Below are 22902 nucleotides of genomic sequence, written 5' to 3' on the forward strand. Positions count from 1 at the left end.
TATAAATATATATATATATATAGTAATAAGATGTTTATTGCTACATAGATTCTCTTAATGGCGGCGTTTTAATTTGTATACAACTTTGTATATTACAAACTTTAATAATAATAATAATTAAAAGAACAGAGGTACGTTACATTCTCACAGTAACAAGAAACGACAATATTATAATTGCATTTGTAAAACAGGTAAGTCAAGAAGAAAACTATCGTTATTGTATTAACGAAGAGTCGTGGACAAATTAGTAGAAATACTATAATACAGTATTATAAATATATATATATTAAATAAATAACATTACGATATAAAGTTATCATTTAAATTCAATAAAATATCTGAGCTTTCACGCAAACGTTACAGATAATAATTACGAGTAATATTTTTAATAGAACAAAGAAAAATTATACTTCAGTCGGAATGGGTTTTTGCGAACACGACTTAAGAGAAACTATTGTCGTAATCGATAAACGAAGAAAATATGAAAAATGCGCAGTTACAATAATGGGATTGTCAAAATACAAGATACAAACAAAATCAGCATTTTTAAACTTTTTTTTAGTAAATTTAGAGTAAATTTTAATATTTTGATTGTCAAACAAATAAAAAAAATTTAGAAAATGTGAAGTTTAAATTATCCTTCATTGCTCGTCTTCTACAAAAATATATGTAATCGTTGAACGATCGCTTAATTCTAATTTAGAATACTAATCGAATTTAACCCGTACGACTAACGAATAGAATATAATAATAAAAAAAAATTGATGTTTTTTTTTTACAAGCGATATAATAATATAAGGCACTGAATATATTAATACAATAAGATTATTAATGTTTTGTTATTAAACATATAAATATTTAAACAATTAGGTTATTAGAATATCGAGGTTCGAATGCACGTTGAAAAATTGCTCGTGATTGTCGAGTGGCGTCGTCGTGTACGTTATATATTTGTTATTATAAATGCGCAAGTTAAATTTATAAAGTAATTATTAGTTTAAATTAAAAATAGTGATTCGTAACGATAATAAAAATATATATATGTATATATAATATATAAACATGTTATTATTCGATTCAAACAAAAATGTTTTTTCCCGACGACTGTTACAACGCTGTGATGTGTGCCATTTCGAATGGGCAAAGAGGTAACAAAACAAAAGAAATAGATATTTAATACATATTTTTTTTTTATAAATAAAATGGCTATCACGCCATATAACACCTAATAGGTCATAACCCTGTACAAGTATCTAGATGAAAACAAGTAAGACAAACTTAACGTCTTTTACATTGGTAATGTCAAAACAAACGTAAACGGTCTTCGTAGACGATAAAAAAAAAAAGAAAAGAGTTTTCGTATGATATGCGTGACGGAAATATTATCAAAATCGGTAAACGGTCAAGACGCGATACAGTATCGTAAAGCTATTATTTATATTTAGTGGCAGTGCACACTAACAAAAAAGTAGTTTGATAAATTATGTAAAAGAAAAAAATAATAATAAAAGTAAAAGAAAAAACTCTTAACTAAAGTTCGATTATTTAAATACAAGTTTTTCAACAACAATAAAAATATTATTACGTACAACGATAACGAATAGAATAAAAAAAAAAGAAATTTTAAATTATTATATATATGTAAATATTAAAACATAATAAATATATCGTACACATTATTGGCTAACTGGTATATATAAAAAAATTGTTTTTTAAAAGAGACGCAGGGAGGGAAACTAAAAAAAAAAAAAAATAGGTACGATCGTAAATTTTCAGTCGTCGATAGATTCTTCGGTCTCGAGTACGTGTTTGAACCAAAACGGCTGGAATGCGTGTCCGTTGCCCACGTAGAACTTGCTCATAAATTCCACCCTGTTGGTAAAAATAAAAATTGTCAATATTATAAACATATTTTTCAACGTGCTGCTTAAATAATATAAAATAAATTAAATAGACAAAAAAAATAAATAATAATACAAATAGTTAGTCTAGTCTAGTCTTATCAAGGATATTAATTAGTATTAACTTTTTTGTCTTTTTAAATAATTCATATTATTTTATACACCATAAATATTATATACATATATATATATATATTTTTTTTTAAACAAACAAAATACCTAACAGAGTCTAAATGAGTACAAAAGTAGTTGGCAAAAAGTTGGGTCAAAGCAATTACGTTAAATCCGAATGTTATTCTATCACAATCAAACGGTTTAAGCCTTCAAAATCCATTAAAAAAAAAAATTGTCTTGCCTTTTGTTTAACGTTATATAGAGTTAGTCCAAAATCAAACTAGACTAACAACTTAACCTTTATCTATAAACGAGAAAAATTAGTCGGCATATCATTTTTTTTTTTTTATTATGTATTTTTAAGGATATTATGAGTTTACAAAATAAATATACCAAATTCGAAAAAAATGTTTAAAAAAAAAATCATCGTCAAAGGTTAAAACTAAAAACTATTACCAAATTTAAAAATCAACGACCACAAAAGCATTTCGCTTAAGATGCAACACCTGACCTGATATGTTCAATTTTTGCCCAAATCATCAAGTTGGTCACACTGTTTTATTTCAATTTACGCGTGAAATCGACTGTCGGGCTCAGATTGTAGATGATAAAGTCAATAAAAATGAAATATAAGTTGTTGCGTTTCAATCGTGATTTGAAGCCTATACCTTATAGACAAGTCCATACTTTTAGCTTCGATGCGAATCAGTGGATATTATAGTGGTCCCCACTTTGGTAATTTCTTACTGTGCTGAATTGTTACAATTTGCAAATTCGCATATAGAACCGTTTGATCGTGATAAAATCACATTCGGATTTCATATAATTATTGCTTCGACCCGATTTTGCCAACTACTTCTGCAGTACTCTCATTTATCGGTGTCATTATCATGGGATAAGTACTTTTACCTATTGAGAATTACAATAGTACCTACACTCGACGAATAACAATTAAGACACAACGCGTGCACACAATCAAAAAAACGGTCGTTAATAATGTAATACAATGCATATCATATACGTACCAGTGCAATCGGAGTGTGTGTAGGAATGCAGACAGGCCTTCCATCATGACGAGTATGGCCAGCGTGAAAATCGACCAAATGCCGAAAGTCAAGTACAGTTTGATGGCACCCCAATGCGTTTCGCTCGTCAATCCCATCCTCAGCACCATGTTCCAAAGTACTTCGGACAATTCTAATATAGAAAATGAAAAAAAAATTAAAAAAAAAACAACAAGGACACGGAGGACGTTATAGGATGTATACCTTCGGTGTTATAACTTTCAGACCTTAAACCCTAAAAATTCACATAAAATAGCGAAATAAAGAAAAAGTTTACACCCCTCCTAGTTCTAGGTATTTTTTCGGTTTGTACTATGCCCGAAGAAAATTTCATACAAATTAAAAAAAAAATTTTTTATTTGATATAAACATTCTATTGTATAGGAACTATACAGTATGTACAACTAGCTTATGTGATAAGACTAAAATTATGGTCACGAAAGACTTTAATTAGAAGCCAAAACCAACCTAACTCAACGGCCCCTCTCATATTCATGCAAAAAAAAAAACGTTTCTTCTTCTTTTGAAAGAACATTGCACCATGGATATGTTTTTTAAATTTTATAAAAGTCCACGCATAATTCGGATTCACGTCGAAAAACGGGAAAGAAATTTCTTCGTCATAAAGGATAAAAAATATGAATTATGAATGTTTTTTAGCACCCATTCAATAACGATAAGTGATAAGAGATAAGAAAATGTGATAAGTGATAAGGACATATGATAAGATAAGAGATAAGAAAGCTCCCCCTCCCCTCTCCAAGTCAAACACCGGACATTAATAGTTTTACTACTCACGTGCATGCGCCAGCGACAGCGCCCAAAGCCTCAAATACGAAGCCGTATGCGAAACCGTGCTGAGAACGTATTCGATTGTTTCGATGGATTGGTGTATGAACAATTCTGATGCCGGTTCTTCTTCTTCGTGACTGGCCGGATCGTCGATCATGGTGCTCACTTCAGTCTCTTTGAGTTCGATACTGCCGTTGACGTCCGTACAACCCTCGCCCTGCGCACACGTTTGATGTTTAAATACAAGTATGAACACACAAACACACACATTGATACAATAAAATATTGTATAGCAGTCCTAGATAAGTAGGATAGTACCTGACGTTTTTTACGACGCCTCTCGTATAAAATTACATACAACGGTTTGCCCAACAACATTACAGGTATGCACATTATCGCAACAGTGACGAATATTTTTTGCAAACGTTCCTGAAAAAAAGATTTTTATGTAATTTAAACAAATTTCCCCCTCTTCAAAGGAGAAAAATATAAATCACAAATATGTCTTATGGCACCCATCTTCTTCTAAGAACTAGAGAGCCTTCATAGTCAGAGAACGGCCAATCAATCTTATCACAACTTCGTTGATCGCCATTAAAGTTCCAGTTAAACAGGACTATCAATGTAAAATAATAGTTGGAATAAAAATGGCGACCCGTGAAACATCGTACAAAGTATATACCGACCACTCAAAAAGCATTAGCTATTATTAGAAGAGTGCCTCTACAACAAACTTATCATTCCTTATCTATTGTCACAATTCCTTATCTCTTGTCAAATCTTCTTATCTCTTATTATATAGGTCAACTGCAATGGGACAGATTTTGATGTCACCGTAAAGCGGTTTAGGTCAACTTTTGAACCGACCCCAGCCATAAAACATATTCATGTTAAAACGTTAGCTGTTTTGTGTGTGATTTTAATAACTCAACGTACTTGTCCTTCGAACATGTATTCGTCGCATCCTTCGAACGGTACGGTGTGTTTGAACAACATCATGTTGATGAACATGATGAGCACGGACGGCGCACACCTTGGGCTAGTTTTCAGAGCTGTAAAATTGTCAAAATTAAAAATCAATTCTCGTACGAATACGAAACGGTAATGTTACGTACGATTTTTCGGACCGTACCAGACCCATTTCAAGAACATCAACGACACCATGTAAAAAAAGAGCAACACCAAAAACAGCATTTGCGGGATGAACTGCAGTAGGATGTTATGCTTTTTCTTAAAATGTCTACAACAAAAACAAAAAAACACCAGTGTTAACGGTATTGACATTATTTTAGGTATTATTCCAGACCAAAATGGAAACTCACACGTGATTGACAACGCTTAGTATGACGCCGAACATCATATGAACGACACCGAATATGATCGACAGTTTCATTTTGTACGAATTGAGAAATATGATTTTATTCACAGCCACCTTTCATAATTAAAACAAAACAATAAATATGTACAAACAATTTGGCCCGTGTCCTTATTTTATCGGGATTAACAGCATTTTAACGAGTAAATTCCCTGTTAGTTCGAAATGAATATTAAAAAAAAAAATGTTGCACCAATATTGTCAGGTTTTGAAAAAATTGTATGTTTAAAAAAAACATACAAAATGTGTGTTTTAACAAGTTAATATATCACTCAACAGTTTGAAAATTAAATTTTTTTTTTCTTTTTTAACTAAAATGTTTTGATCGAAAAATGTTTTTTTTTACTATTTGTCCTAGAATTCTTGTTTAACACACGCTATGTAAGTGATCACGGTTGTTTTTTAACCGATTATGTAATTTGATTAATTACCGTCCTTAATCAAGGAGATTTGCCAGTTGAAATTTCGCTAAACCCAAATTAAGGACAACCCTTAAATAATTATTAACAAATTACAAACAAAATAAAAAATATTATCACGAACATGTCATATGCCACCATTTGATTTTTTATCTCTTATCAGTTATTCAGGAAATTTTCATTTCCCTTATCCATCACCCCTCATATCACTTATCTTCTCTCTTTCCTTTATCTTTGCCATAAGATATATTTATGTAAATAATTACATATTTTATCTTGAAAAGAATTACATTTGTTTCGTTCGTGGGAAAAACATTAGATCATGAATATGTTTTATGGAATTTTCCAATTGATCGTCTCTTATCAGCCGATTCACTTATCATTCATCTCTGACAGGCTCATTCGCTTGTCAACAATATCCGTTATCCGTTATCCAGAGATTATCGATTGTCCCTTATCACCATCCCAATCTCACTAATCACTTATCGCAACCTCTCCCCACTACTTTATGTCACAAAAACGTCAAAGAAATTTTCTACAGGCCATATGACATATTTGTGTATAGAAAAAAAACTGAATACTGTATGTACCTGCCAAACGGGATCCAATCCTAAGGGGTACGGTTTTTGTGAATAATCGACGGTGGCCGGGTCCAACGTGATGGACTTGTTGCCCAAAACTTCTTTTGCGCTCACGTGAACGGACCAACTGGAACCGAAAATATTCACAGACTTTGAAAACACGTCGTTGTAAATGATGCCGGTGTATATGGAAAATAATCCCATGAGCAATATGATATAGCGGCCACCGAAAAAAATATTCCAAATCTAAAAAAAAAACCAAAACCAAACGTTTAATTCGTACAAATTTTTACATAATACATAGCGACTGGACTCGCTTGTACGAGAACATTTCGCGCAGACATAATTAATTGTATATTTATTTGTAGTTTAATTTTTTTTTAGACAACATACAATCTGCAAATATTAAATACAATAAGCGTGTTATGTGCGATTATATAAAACATAAAGACATGCATTTTTATAACAGATAAAAAAAATCACGCAGCGATGTTACTTTTTAACAACAAGAATTAAGTAAAATTAGCTAAGGCATTTTTTTTTAATTTAAACTTTTTGAATTTAAAGACTCTGCACCACCGGCGTTTGAGACGTCTTTGGGGATTTCCAGGAATGAGTATGGTTAGAAGATAAAAAGGAGCTCCGGTATTCGATTTACGAATATTTGATGGCTTAGCGGCTCCCATAAAGATATAATCCTTAAGTCTAAATTGGCATTAAAAGAGTTTTGTATAAAAGTATTTTGGATTTAATATTGAGTTTTTAATTTCTATATAATAAAGAGGAGGGATTTTCTCCTGATAAAGTCGTTTAGTTTTAACACGAAGAGCTCAGGTAAGTCTTTGATGCAGTTTGAGTTTGATTTTATTGAAGTTTATATTTTTTTCTTATATTTTTCGCTTTTACTTTTTTTGTAAATATGTTCGACACGAGTTCTCGAAACCAATCCATTTGGCGACACACAGTTGTCCTCGAAAAAGGATTTATTTATACATAATACTACGGTGAGGATTAAACTACCCTGTCGCTCACGATAGCCTATTGGACAACTATACAATGTAAGTGAATAAAAAAAAAACTCAAACGTAGGTGTAAATAATAACTTAACACCTTTAACAGGGTTTTTTTTACTACACACATTTGTTGAAACTAATAAGGTTTTTTTTTGCGGTCTGCGACAATAACGCCTTCGCAATTAATTTTTAACCCTAGCAAAATAATTGATATTTTTAGATACTAGTCTAGACCGATTGTAAAAGATATACTTAGCCAAAAGAAAAAAAGATATGATCCCACACTTTTTAATTAAATGAACAAAATAGCTTTGAGTCACCTTTAAATATTATCCAATCAAGTTCAAATTTTGACATTTTCTTTTTTTTACTCTTAATTAAAGATTTCCCGGGTAGGACAGGTTAGGTTATTTTTTTTTTTTTGGGTCGGTCTAATACATATAATAAAATATATTATTTTTATCACAAACCTCGTTTGAAGATTTCGTTTTGGACAGTTGTTGTTCGTACAAAACCATATAGGCGCCGAATACGGTCAAAATAATTCCGTGTCCGGCATCGCCGAACATGATACCGAAAAGAAACGGGAATGTGATTATAGTGTACAAAGCTAAAAACAAAATAAAAACATATGTTATAAACAAATACGGCACAAACCAAAGAAGACCATCGATGAAAATAATACTCACCGGGATTGACTTCTCGGTAGCCGGCTATGCCGTACGAATCGACCAAATTTTGGAAGCCCTGTGTGAATCTATTGGTCCGATTAAACGTCGGTGGTTTTTCATTCGTTTCTATGATATTTAAAAAAGAAGGTATTGAGCTGCCTACGGCTTTCTGCAAACAAAACGAAACAATTGATATACATCGGAAAACGTTTACCTATAAATACATATTCTAATATTAGAAATGGCGCGATTTAGGAGAGGGAGGGGAGAGGGCGTAACTGTGGTATGCAAAATTCGCAGTACAACGTGGTAGACGGCCATCGACTAATTTTCAGCTAAAGCTAAACACATTAAATTCGTGTTATTTTATCAGTTATCTCTTATCGGCTGTTGTCCAGGGATTATCGTCAGAGCGGAAGGGACAGTTTTCAAGAATTACACGGGTTCTCACAAGAGTGATGATTTGCCAAACCCGCGGACAAATCGGGGAAGACGGTATGAATATGTCAACCCTTTTTCTCTTACTTCTGGCAACACTGTTAATTTCCCAACCGGAGTACGTGCGAAATCAGTTTCGACAACAAAGAGGAAATTTTAATTATGGTCGATTTTTGGCACGGGTTTGTCCAACGATTTTACCGATTTCGATAATTCATAAGAATAAGTTATCCCGTGTTATTCTGTGTTGTCGTTTTCTTCTTATCCGGGTATTGTTTATTATCATTATCACACTTGCTTATCTCTTATCACTCATCACTTATCTCTTATCACTTCTCCTATCACTCGTCCTTATTTTATCAGGTGAAATGTTTAGATAAGATTAGAAATGTCATCAAATATATTCATGTTTCATACGTTTCTCCTATAAGAGAAGACAATCTCTTTCTTTCTCATTCCTCCCCCCGATTCGCTCTTAAATACACGAGTATAAAATTAATAAATTCGTATCATTACACTGCCTTCGGCCAATGTTTGTCTAATGAACTGCAAGTCTTTGACCGGTATCCAACACTCGCCGATCAGACATTTCTTGGTGACGTCCATGTTGAACAGGTTGAGCGTGTGGTAAATGGCCTTCATCTTGCGCACCATCACGCCCCAGTTGTGCAATTCTTTTGCTACAGTCGTCAGCACGCGTTGCCTATGATCCCTGGTTTGATTTAGCACCTGTACACGATAATATAAAACAAATGGTTAGTTTTCAGTAATGAAAAAATTGTTTTCAACCTTTCCCTTCGTTATCATTCAAAGGCCAAAATCCAAATACGGCGGTCATAGAAAAGTTTGGATTTTTATTTACCCAATAAACTTGTAAGTCCAATTTTAAGAGGGCCAGGCTCAGGAGTATGATAATTCCCATTGCAACTGACAACTGTGATCATCTTAGTTGTTTTGGGGAATATCAAATTTAATTTCAATTATACGAATCTACTGCCGTAATAAACTGTTGCCCGGACAGTGAACGTTATAAAGCAATGTTGCCAACTTCTTAACCTTTCCCTATCCCTGACGGAAAATTCAAAACTCAAAAAGGGTGTGAGGTACCAATGTTGGGTGTACAAACCTAGGGGAAACGTGATCCCCATAATTTACCATGTTAAATAAATGCTACCATAGTTTTCCAATGTCGCTTGTTTTCAAACGACCTATCAACATGTGAGGCGCGGCTTTGAAAGGATCAGCCAGGAATGACCTATCCCAGACTTGGGGCAAGCCAGGGGTGTGGAGGAAGTGGCTATTAACTGATTTGTCTTCTTTGTTTTTAATAGACAATTTTTCAGATATGCCAAAAACATTGATAATGACATACGAATAAACTCTTTTGGTACCCGTTTATCCTATTCATCATTGTCTTGTGTCATTATCTATATTCCACACTAAATCCGAGAAAAATTTACCATGTTCAAGTCTTCCAGTCTGGTCTTGACGCCTTTTAACATCTCCTGTCTCTCAGAATGAGCGCTCGGACAGTTGTAAAAGGACGCGTGAAAACCGGAACACACTTTTTTCACGCGGGATTTGAGTTGCTCGCCTTGGAAGAAGGCGACAAACACCGTTTTAAAGATTTCATTTCCCTGAAAACAAAAAAAAAAAATCGTTTAAGAGTTTAATCGAGGGCTCAGACAAAGTATCGATTTAAAGTGATAAATATTAAAAAAAAAAATAATGCTTAGTATAAAAAAAATTAATAGGTATATTATGATGAAAGAGTTTTACCGATTTCTTAGAATTTGTATTTTTTATTTCAAACCATTATTGAGATAATTATTTAACGGGTAATTTTGAAATTAATTAAAACTTCATCGTTTACCGTGGCTGGGTCTTCGAGGGATTCTTCGAGTTCTGCCCGCCGAAGGAACACATTGCCTCGACTGATGCGCCACAACATACGCTCGAATCCTGGTACTCGTTCTCGGGGCACGACTCCGGCAACGAACCTGCCGAACAGCCATGGTTAACGTCCAAATACACAACTAATTATTACATTATTGTTGATATAATTTTTTTAAGAATAGGCCGCCAATTTCTCAGTATTAATAGTATACAAACGTAAAACAGAACCTTATTGTGGCCTGTCTACTATCTAGTTACTTTAAATAAAATGAACCGAGATTTTTTTTTATTAATTTAAAATAATATAAGTCTACACTTTTGAAATTTAAACACTAATACTTCAAATTTAAATATAGATTTTAGAATTTCATTTTAACTCTACGTGTTACAAATTGACAGGCGCTCTTTAACATTGAATATGAACAAAAAGAAATTGTTCCTTTTTTTTAAATATTAAAACAGATTACATACAAAGGCCTGTAAAAAATACATTGCGACCTTTCTTAAAAAAAAAAAAACATTAGGAAATAACACTTCTTGTTAATATTGTTATATATTTTTTTGGACGCGTAAGTAGATCCAAAAAATATTTATACGATATTATATCGTATGTAATTTATTGGAGTCACAAATATACAAAAAAAAAAAATGCAAATTTCTAGGTACACACATACATCAATTTAAAACACCCAACACGTATAAATATTTGTTATTATTTGTTAAACACAACATGCGAAATCATCAACACAGCTGGGTAAAACCAAAATAAAACACTTCGTAAAAAATGTCATTAAACAAAAAAAATTAAACAAATTAACTTCCCGTTTTATTTCGGTGAACGCTATAGTTTGTGTGAACTAAGTTTTTTTGGAAATACACAGGGCGAATGAAAATTCAATGGTGCACTCTACAAGAGGTGCTAAACGTTCATTTTATACAATTTGTTTTCCAAAATTTTGGGGTTTTCCGATTTTAATCATAAAATAACGGTGTAAAAAAAAATAAAAAAATTATTAGATTTTCTAAAAAAATGGTTAAGAGAAACCGCAATTTTGTCAAGGAAAGAAATATTTCAAAATATATATTTTTAGCATCTCTTGTGGATTATAGCCCCATGTATTGTGATATTCGGTTTTCGAACACCCTGTATTTTGTCAGACTTACTGGCATAATACATTGTAACGGGTTGCGTAGGACGTTTGCAATGACGAATCTCAAATCCTCCAAATTGTATCCGCCGAATTCAGTGTTGCCAGATCTATCGATAATGACTACCCCAATGGTATTCACGAGTAAATAATAATAATAATGTATGTAATATATTTTGTATAAATGAAAATCATTTGGCTTTAAAAATTACACACTAAAAAGGTACAAAACATTTTAGGCTCTCTAAAATTACACTAAAAACAATTATTACGTGTAAATTAAGGATAAATAAACCGTAATCTGGCAACACTGATGCCGATGGAAGATAGTACATTTTTCAACATGAAAATGTTTTATGGCTGGGGTCAGTTTAAAATTTGCGTAACACTTTTCAGTAACATCAAAATATGATTTATTTTGACCGATGTGCCTCCTTATCAATCCTCTTTATCTCTTATCATACCTCCTTATCACAATTCCTTATCTCTTATTCTTACTTAAGTTGATAGGTGAATTGTGTGAAATGTTGAGTTAAGTTTAGGAGTGATTGGGTGCCATAAAACATATTCATGATACATATTATGTTTCTCTAAAAGAGAAGGAAATTTTTTCCACTTCTATTATCATTTTTTTTTAAAATTATCCCAACCCTTGTGTCCAAAAGTAATATTAGAATATAACTGGGTGTAATATGTTTTTTCTCGTGTTTGTGTGCCTATCGCTGTGTAAAAAAAAAAAAATGCTGCACTACTCACCCGAGACGGCCCCGAGTGACTTGGGACGAATGACTATTAAGAGCCTCGTCGCTGATTAGAGCTTTTGTCAGAGAATCCTGGCCCGACGAGTTGGTGCCGTCTTGCTGTTGAAAAGAGAAACTCTAAAGGACAAATCAAAAAAAAAAAAACACTACTATTTCTACTTCAAACAACTACTGTATCGGAGGTCTATATAATGTTATTATACAACTAGCATACACAATATTATATTATATTATAAAACAAAATACTACATGCCATAAGGCACAGAGTAATGTGGATATAGAGCAGCCGTTCCGTAAAAAGTTTGTTTTGGAGGGCGACTCGACTTTACAGTGCAGCCACTTTAGATAATACAGTGCTGCCATTATAGATAATACCCAATTTTAATTTACAGTCATTAATAATTAACAATCGTGGTGACACAATGTCTTATGTTATCACATATTGTAAATTCAGCTGTACTTCGTCAAAATAACATTAGCCAACCATTTCGGTGAAAGCCAATTTACTGAAAATTGACAACCCGCTAAGTTATAGCGTTACCAAAACAGTATAACCCGTCTAGATTATCTTGAGCTTGAGCGACTTTATCTAGATATTATGAGTTAGTAAAATCATCAGCACAGAACTGTTGTCAACCTTATTTTTTTTTTTAATGGGGTATTCAATTAGTATTTAGTATTTAAAATACTAAAAATGTGAATACAAACCCTATTATTATTATCCAATAAATTTGCTTATTTTACGTTTCAGATTTATGACGTACAATCAATAATAATATTATAGACGAGCTTTAGCATGTTGGAAACACTGATATCTAATACTGTGTTATCGCCATTTGTGACGTCAGACCAAGCTCAAGATGAAGCTTTTCAGTACAGTTTTCCAAATTATATTGTTACTTTTGACATTGTACAGCTGAATTATGGAAGTAGGCTGTTGAAATGTAAATTTTGGTTTTATGTTTTTGGCCAATCTGCAGAAACGTGTTGATGTGGAGTGCAAGCAATCCGGGGAAAGGCTCCTCTATAATACCGAATACTAAATACTATACAAGCTAAAAGCTATTGGTAAAATTAGGTTTTTTTCCAATCTGATTACAAATGTATATATAAAACAACCATCGCATACCAGACGGTGATTATAAGGTCTGAATTTTTTTTCTAAAACCTAACACCGATGTCAGGTTTATTATATATAATATTATATTATGCACGACATGAGTGGGTGTTCGGATTCAAATTTGGCACACAAATTATATCGTTTTCAAAACGAAACGTATATATAGGTAAATAAGTATAAAAAAAACAAATTCTAAAAATTTTCAAAGCTTTTCAGACGGCATATAGGCCTAAAAAACTAAATTAAAGAAAACCATGCAACAATTCGCTTAAGGCATTGTTCATTGTTACTTACGTCTAAGAAATCCATATCAAGCTCAAATGACGAACAATAAAAAAATAAAACTCAGTTAGACATAATATTATATAAGAGACACATTTTACTTTTAATTGAAATATTATTATTGGTTACAATAGTAATTTTATAAAATACAAAGATATATTATTTATCGAAACCTAATTTGTTATTTTTTACCAAATTGTACTTGGGCACGAATTAAAAAATCATAATAGTTTGTACCCCAAATTGCCACCACAACTTTAACTTATTGAGTATGTATTTTTTAATATTTTCAGGCATTTCTTTAGATACTTTTTAGTGATATTTCTATATAATTTCTAAAACAATTATTTTCAAACTTTTTTTAACTATAGGCCTATAGTTAAAAATATTAAATAACAAGCAGAAACCTTCTAATAAAATAATTTTTATCGATTTAGCAACTAGCTTTTTTGTTTATTTTATATTATTTGTATAATGTTATTAGTATTATTTACCATGTCAAATTATAGTGTAGACTGGAGTTGACGATTTAATTGAACTAACAATATTATTTTTTTTTTTTTACAATATAAATTGATAATAATAATAGTGTGTAGTACACGCAGCAAACGAAAATTATTATTTCAAGTACACCGTTGTTTGGTTTCATAAAAACATTATTATTTATCAAAACGATCAAAAGAGAAATCCAATATTTTATTTAAACAACTACATAATACCCAATTGCATATTATTAAAATGCATAATTTACGAATATCCCACTTTTAAAGTTAATACATAAAAACACGGTTTAATTCATTTTGTAATTTTATATTTTAGTTTAATTTAACATGAAATTATTTATTATTAGTCATTTGAATTCGTTAATATAAACGTATCTAAACTATTGTTGAAATAGATGGAAATTAATTTAATATTAGAATTTTTTTTTAATACGGTACATTAAATTGTAATCTTATAGGGTTTAAATAGTAGCTGATTTTTTCCGGTAGTGCTTTTAACCCCCTCCCAAAAAGGTTCGAAAAAAATGTAAACACAAGTATTTTTGTTAAGCTTTTCAGATGTCTATAGGTATAGGTATATTGATTATCACTATTTTTTTTATATACCAACACTGTCCTATCTCAGAAAATATCCATACTGTATGACATGAGAAGAGGTGTTTGCTAAGCGGCGTTACAGTACAAATGATCATGTTTAATTTTTTTTAAGAAAACTTAAAGAAAAGATAGATAAACTTACAAAACAAAGACATTTTAACTGAAATATGAACATTTTTTGTAAATTAAAAAAACCTTACAAAATAATGTGACCTATTTTTATATATATTTTTTCTATGGTTTTTTAGGTTCTTCTACAAGAGCTAGAAATAAATGAAAAGAAAAAGTTAAAATACAGATTCCTTAACGCCAGTTTTTAAAAAAAAGGAGTGGTAACTTACGACACCGCAAAGCTAATATTATGATAAATATTATAATGAAAGGTTTCTCTTTCAAATAATATAAAAAAAAATAAATAAATGAGCAAAGAGTATTAAATTAATAATCAATATGCAGAATTATATTAAACGGTTCGTTTTTGAAAAATAATTAGTTTTGTATTTATATTTCTTCTCCTTCTTCCCCTTCATTCCAACTAGTCGTGGTCGGCCACCCTTGTCCTAAACTTCCATTTGATAGGTTGACATTTCCACTTGTATTTATATTTGACTTAATGTATTTTTATTGACTCGAATTTTGGACGTTATCATCAGTTAGGCAACATTTAATATAAGTGATATTTTTTCAAATTTAAACAAGATAACTCAGAACTTTGAACAAGGCAGGTAAACAAAATAAATATTTAAAAAAAATTAATTATCTTGTGTTGCATAACGGTTAAAAACAATCGCCTTAAAATGTATATTTTTATGAAAAAAATATTTACAAGTAATAACTAAAAATGTGAGGATGAAATTTTTTCAGTGACCGTAAAAAATATTTAAAAAGTGTTGGATTTAGTTTCATATAGAACGGCCTAATTAATAAACAAGTGATTTTTTTGTAATCAATTTTACAAGCGAGCAAAATGACAATACTATTTTCAAATACCACCTTGTACTTATGGGGGTTATGTTCATTAGGTTTTTTTCTAATCAATCTTTCGAGAATTGACAAAAAATCGTTAAACAAGTACAGGTACAAATAGAATTTGATTAACAAAATATAACGTATGATAAAAAAAATTACCTAATTTTTGAAAAAGGGCACTCTTTTTTTGGGGTTTGTTGCGTTAACCTACATAAATATTTAAAATAATCAATTTGGATTTACGCCAGGGTGGAAAACATTATAAAAAACTAGGCGATAATGTATATAAAAAAATAAAAGGTCGTCCTCTAATGGGAATAGCAGTACTATCCTTTAGAATTTCGTCGAACTACACAAGTAGACATATAAAAGTATAAAATATTGTGTATTTCTGTCGGTTTCGCTGTATAATTGTTAAACTGCGACATTGGCTTGAGTTTGAATTTTTTAAAATATATTTATGTATTATCAAGTATACAACACTTAGATATTTATCAAGAACTAAACGGGAAAAGTTTTGAAAATCGATTGACTGCACCTAGTATACCTATACAGGGTGTATTAAAAAATCGGTTAATCACTATGCCATATTAGAATAGGCAAACCGTGCTAAGAATAGATTTTTTTTGGAGGGAGAATAGATTTCTTTATTAAAAACAATTCATCGAAAAAAAATACTTTGGATAATGAACGTTTCTTATGATTTTATGTCACACCTCTTATCAGCTGATTCTTTTATTAGTAGGGATTTCCTTTATCCCACCCCCACATCATCCACACTTATCATAGGAAAGAGATATGTGCTAAAGACGTCATAATATTCATGTCAATAATGTTGTACTAAAATAAATTTTGTACCATGATATTATTCCTGTATGCATGAACATTTGTCGCCAAATAATATTCAACGAATTTAAATGATTTCCATCAAGTTAAAATTGTATTGTATAATTATTAAACTTTGCTAATGTATACGACAAGTGCCTACGTCAGAACAGGAAATAGGATTTATGGTAATCGTTTAATGGTCTTTCGAAAGTTATTATTTTGTTATTCCAATTATAATAATATAAATATATTCACACCTAAGCGCGACAGCCATGTCCGGGAACGGTTAAATTTAACCCTAGAGTTTAAAATGCGTTACACCCGACCTCCTGTCATCTCGCCAATATGGAGATTCTGCATTTATTTGTGTACCAAATTTGATTAGTAATTATATATATTTATATATAACAGATACACTTGAGGCAAACGCGATAGGTGTGTACGTTTAGTTTATTTATTATTAAATTCACCAAACGGAAATGACTGGGACAAATAAATTGCATAACACAGAGAGCTGTGGAGTGTATCTTGGTAATATTTAATAATATTATCATTATCATAAAACTGATTTATGGCGATGTACATTGCATATATCATTATAATTTGGTTATTTATTAATTATTATTATACGCTGTGTGCACCATGCACGTGGTGAATAACTCACATACCCTAACCGGATTCAGATTCAGGCCTTGCAACTAATAATAACGATAATTTTTTTTTGTTATAATTTCATTATTGGCAGATATTGTTAAAAAAAAATGCAAACACTCTGAACTGCACTATTATTAAATTATAGTACTATTTGAATTACACACAATTGTATATATATATATATATATATATATATAAATAAAGTTATTGCAATTAGAGTATCTCATTCAATAACGGTTATATAAAAAAGTAATAATAATTTTGAAATTTAGGAGAACGAATCTTGTTAAATTTATATGTAACACTATTTTTCCGGCTACAAAAAAAGCGTCCACAGGTTGGCTGGTATGTGCCATATAATTTTGGGGTAGAATTTTATTCTCAATTTCAGATTTAATCTATTTTAAATTTTTTAGTATTTTGGTTAAGTAATCAAATTTTAAAAAGCAGTCTAATGGTACAATTTGAGATATAAATAGAACAAACAAATTCTTTTAAGTAATTTTTTTTTACTTAAAAGCAATTAAGAAAAACAATACATTTTGTTTATAATGTGTAAAGTAGTACAACAAATAACACAATGTTTTGCTAAAACAATAATTGTGCGTGGTTGAAACGATTAAAAATAATTAAGTAATTGATTTAATAAGTTGTGTACCGTTGTATCATTCAGGTCGTTCCAAAAGATTAGTTATTACTAAGTTCAACTGAGCAGATGGTACAAAACTAGTTCTTTTTATATGACTATTATCAAATGAGATAGGATCTCTATTATCAACTTTTAATAACAGATATCGTATACATAAGTCATCATGTAGGTCACATTTGAATTTAGGTGAACTATATAGGGACCCTGTATACATATGGTATTACATTAAAAGTAACAGAGAAAAAAAGAATAGATATTAAAGAAATTTCTTTTTTAAATTCACCTCTTAAAACGTCATACCAAACCTACCCAGTTGATTTTGGCCATTATCGGACATTTATAACATGTAGTATATAATATAATGTCCAATAAATCTAATGTAAAAATTCAGTAACAAATTATTATTCCAAAAAAAATTGAACAATAAAAAATAAGGCGATATCGATTTTTTTGTTATTCTTATTTCGACTGACAGTTCAGTTGATAGTCAAAATGAACTGGACGATGCGAAGCGTTTACAAGCAAAAAAATACCTTTTTTTCCCTTCGAGGGAAAACATTACATCACAAATATGTCTTATCTCATAATTTATTTCTAATTAATTAGCTGATTTAATTATCAATTAACTTTTATCAGTCATCCAGGGAATATCGATCTCCTTATCACCATCTTATCTCCAACGAGCGATAAATAGATTAATTAAATCTAGATTAAGTCTAATCTATTATCTTTTATTAATACGCTCTATCAAACGTGACCGATTTCGTAGTGCGAAGATGTTAACGCAAATCTTAAGTTTACCCCAGTCATAAAGCCAAATGTTCATGTCAAAAAATGAAAAAGAAAAGTAAAATAAATTTCCTCCTCTTAAGAATAAACATATGAATCATGAACATGTTTTTTGGACCTACCTAATAACGACAAGTGATAAGAAGTGTTGAGATGAGGAAATGTGATAAGGAGAGATGGGACAAATTTTTATCTTACTGAAAATCGTTTCGCTAATTTTGAAATAACATAAGACATATTCATGTCCAAAAAAAGTGTTTTCAAAGTGGTTCCAAGCCCTGATAAATACAATTTATGAAAATACATACCTCTTCGAAAAATGCATGGGTTTTTTCGAGAACGTGTTTGAGTTCTGTCAATTCGAGATAGTTGGATTTCAGGTTGACGGCGTTATGACTAAGTTCTAGAATTTCGTTTTCTGTGCGTTCTAGTTGCGACTGGAAAACAAAAAAAAACAATGCAACCGACACGAAATAATAGCATTCAAGTACATGTTATATTTACATCAGTGTAATAAGGTTGTTTTATCAAATAGGGAATTAATTAATTTCCTTGGTCCTAAAAAAAGAAATAGTAACTAAGTCTAACCTTTCATTCACTTTTAAAGCATAAATTTAGATGTTTTTTTATTTTGCGATAAAACGGTTTCGTATTATTTAAATTCTGAAGAAATGCTGTTTAGTGGCTCTAGCAATTTATTTTGTCTTAATATATGTACAAGGATTTGTATATCATTTGTTTTACTGTAACGTTATAGATAACGTATAATACGTTATTGGCTACGTATAACGTCATTTGTTTGAAAATTTTGATTTAAATTGTTACTGTTTAAAACATATTAGGTCGGGGTGCATTCTTTGTAGCTGAGGGTTGTGTTTTTTCTGTGTAGTATTCACATCTAAAATTATTATATTTTTAGTTTTAGGGTAAAAATACGATAAAAGTTGGTCGTCTGCGGCCTGTCTATTCCTTCGCAAAAAAAAAAAAAAAACCATTATTGTAAAAACAATACCTTCTCAGTTCCGCATCGAAGCTAAAATAACAATAATATTAATTAACATAGTTTATTATAGTTTTGGAATAAATTCAATTAAATAAAACCTAATGTAATTTAAACGGGGTTTCCAGTTGATTCTGTTATCAATATTTTCTTATCAGTTATCTAAAAATTATCACCGTCCTATCCCCACTTATGACTATTTGAATCAATACTTAAATTGAAATTCACACCAAAAACCGAAATTATTCCACGATGGCGTTCTGTTAGAACTCTTTCCTTAACAAACACCGATTTACAGTAATACATCAAATAGTAGTATATATATTTTGGAATTTCGATAACTTTAGAAAACAGCTCACCTCTAAGTTAATGATTTCCCTTGGATTGGGGGCGAACGGGAACACACTGCTCTCCGGTACGGGCACGAGCACGTGATCTTTATGCACCTCAGCTTGGATATAGCGCAACTTTCGCTCCAATTCGTCACAGCGGCGTACCTCACTGACGAATTTCCTCTGAAAGACGTTCATTTCGCTGTTTAACTGTAAACAAAAATAAAATTAAAATAATAAACCCTGTCATACGAACATGTTATAGCCTTCAGACTACTGTATAGATAATTTACTTTTATTTTTTTTATTAATACCGAGGCCTGAATTTAAAAAAAATTCTCTAGACGGAAAGACATTGGATCATACACATTTTGAATTGGATTTTGACCCAGTCAGATATGTATTGAACATCAGAGACATTGTGTATTTGTCTATTGCGCATAAACCAGGACGCTTTTAAAGTCCTAGGATTTATCTCGGGTGAGAACTACGTAGTGTCTTCAACCAATATAGTTAGTTGAGAATTCGTCGGTAATGGGATGTTGTGGCAGTATAATTTAAATAATGTAGTACTCAAGGCTGACCCTTGGGGAACTCCGGCTTTTATGAGCTGAGCTTTAGATACTTCAGTTTACTTAGAAAGATCTGTTAGTGATAAATGATTCTAGGATCTGGGTAATGTATGTTGAAAGGTAAAGAGAAAATGTCAATAAATAAATATGTATCGTTAAACAGCGATGCGATTTAACTTGTACTTGACTAGTAGATCGAAATTTCAAGTTCCATTTACCGGGTCGAGTCCCTCGAGGAATCTTGAAATTAATTTGACGGTTAGGTATACATTTAGAATGATAATATATTTTATACAACGAAACGATTCGATTTGCATTTAATACTAAATTTTTATTGTATTCTCTCCAGGGAGAATCCCATCAACAGTCTGAGCGGAATACAATAATTAATAATATAAAAACCGGAAACGTCAGTCATCAATCGATATTTAAATTATTTATACAGAAAATGTAACAAATTACAAGTACTCTTTTATTTATACAATAATAACTGTACTGTTTGGCAGTCCGTCATAACTAATAAATATTATTGTATCGTATGATACTTATGCGAGATACGGAATATTATTTTAAAAAAAATATGACATCCGTTAGAAAGTAAATATTGATTTTATAACATTAAAAAACGCATGACTGTGAATCTATAAAAAGAGCATTGAATAATACGTTGCTAAAAATTGGCAATTAAAAAATACTTTTGCATTGGATTTTAGTTTTGGAAAATTTAAAGTGTTTTAACTCTAAATTTGATATTAGCAAAAAAGGAAAATCCTTTTAATATAACAATAAGCAGCTCAAATAATATATAAAAATTACATTTAAGTTTTCTTCTTTACTAATAAAACATTTTGTTTAAACAGAAATTCTTAAACGAAAAACTTTTTATAAAAAAATTGAAATTAAAATGTAATTATTACAATTTCATAAAAAACGTTATAAATATTTTATATTTAATTATACATACTGTAAGGATACGCTTTATCTTTTCAAAATTGATAAAATGGTTAGAAAATATAACGAATGTTTTAAATTCATAATACTTAGGAAACGCCATTAAAAAGTATATACCTATAGTTACGTTATACTGTAATTTCCCATCTAAAATAAATTGTTTTAAAAATATTTTGGAAATGTTAGCGATTTTTATTGAAATATTTAAGAAATTTCAAGGAATTCCTGTGTGGGTAAATAGTATTAGAATGTCGTAAACGAAGCGAAACCACTTTGTCGTAAACGGTTGTAAGAGAATTTTCATACTACAAAAATAGTTGAAGAAAAAAAACAATTTTAGCGCCAAGTTAAATGGTATAGTTGTATTATTATTATTTTTTTGTACAATTTGGAACGATGCACGTTTTAAGAGGCTTTTTTTCGAATACACGGTCGTTCAAATAATTATTATTACTATGGGCAATTAACGGATTTGGACGAGTTACAAAAAATATTAGGTGTGTTCGTGTCTATTATGTAGATCAATAGTTGTTGTCGTTGGCGAGTTTAAAATAAAACAAAGATAAACATTTTTACATGCACTTAGGCATTTTTTTTTTTTTAATGACACGTTTATTTTACTAACTGCTAAGAAGTATTTCAGAAATGACAGGGCTAATGAAAGTGCTTAAAGCTCTTAAAAAAGGTGACTAAAAAGCTCGCATTTTACAGTTTGATAAAAGCATAAAAAAATTGTCCTAAAATAATCATATTCAAATTTATAATTAAATATTTTATAGTATAAAAAATTTCGGTCATTGTTTAGAATTTCTTATAATAATAATAACATAACCTGTGCCGAGGTAATGTCGGCAATCTCAACAACAATCATATGTATTTGTATGAGATTTCTTAAGAAATACATCACTAATATCTTTGATTTGAGCGTGTACCCAATCAATCTAATACCTAATAACAGGAAATTTGCCAATTGAAATATTAGCAAATTTTTTTGAAATAACAAAAATCAAAATTTTAATTAAAGCTAATATTTGGGGGAAATGTTTTTCGGGATAAGGGGTTGAACTCTACAGGCCTCACTGATATTGATTTCATATAATATTATACAGTTTTTGTATATTATTTCATTATTAATGATCGTAAAGTATGCTGAACAAATTGAAAAAAATTTAATAATTGTTAAATAAGCGACTAGTTTTCAACAATTAAGATTACCACTGATTTTTGAGAAAACTGTAAGTGTTACAGCCCCAAACTAGATTTTATCAATTCTACTTACAGTCGAATAACTCGAGCAATGTTACAATATTAAATTATGAGTCGGCAGAGAAATAATAATTTAACATACACACTTTGATTATGTCTCGAGCTCCCCCTCTCTCCATCCCATTTTTCTATTAAGTGAATATAATATTAATAATGATAATAATTGAAAAAGAAAGTCAATTTTATATTACATTTACTTTTTATACGCGTCCATTGC

General features: G+C 30.6%; 1 protein-coding gene across 2 annotated transcripts in view; it reads right to left on the reverse strand.

The window, feature by feature from the left end:
• Positions 1–25: 25 nt before the first annotated feature.
• LOC126832898 (V-type proton ATPase 116 kDa subunit a 1-like) overlaps positions 26–22902 on the reverse strand; it is a 43364-nt gene continuing 20487 nt past the window's right edge. The window contains exons 3-19 of one of the 2 annotated variants that reach the window (XM_050563933.1): positions 19924–20106; positions 18873–19001; positions 13588–13608; positions 12169–12272; positions 10242–10368; positions 9829–10005; positions 8885–9097; positions 7949–8099; positions 7730–7869; positions 6256–6492; positions 5194–5303; positions 4987–5111; positions 4808–4923; positions 4190–4300; positions 3878–4088; positions 3041–3212; positions 26–1872 (exon numbers count right to left, since the gene is read on the reverse strand). In XM_050563933.1, coding sequence (XP_050419890.1) covers positions 1773–1872; positions 3041–3212; positions 3878–4088; positions 4190–4300; positions 4808–4923; positions 4987–5111; positions 5194–5303; positions 6256–6492; positions 7730–7869; positions 7949–8099; positions 8885–9097; positions 9829–10005; positions 10242–10368; positions 12169–12272; positions 13588–13608; positions 18873–19001; positions 19924–20106 — 2427 coding nt within the window. In that variant the 3' untranslated portion in view covers positions 26–1772. The remainder of the gene's footprint in view (positions 1873–3040; positions 3213–3877; positions 4089–4189; positions 4301–4807; positions 4924–4986; positions 5112–5193; positions 5304–6255; positions 6493–7729; positions 7870–7948; positions 8100–8884; positions 9098–9828; positions 10006–10241; positions 10369–12168; positions 12273–13587; positions 13609–18872; positions 19002–19923; positions 20107–22902) is intronic. The other variant, XM_050563934.1, reaches the window with a different exon arrangement.

Source organism: Adelges cooleyi, unplaced genomic scaffold (genome assembly GCF_023614345.1).
Source record: "Adelges cooleyi isolate 19-005CV unplaced genomic scaffold, UGA_ACOO_1.1 ACOO_flye_CR_arks_rails_tigmint_CR_PRNA_167, whole genome shotgun sequence".
NCBI classification, from domain to species: domain Eukaryota; kingdom Metazoa; phylum Arthropoda; class Insecta; order Hemiptera; family Adelgidae; genus Adelges; species Adelges cooleyi.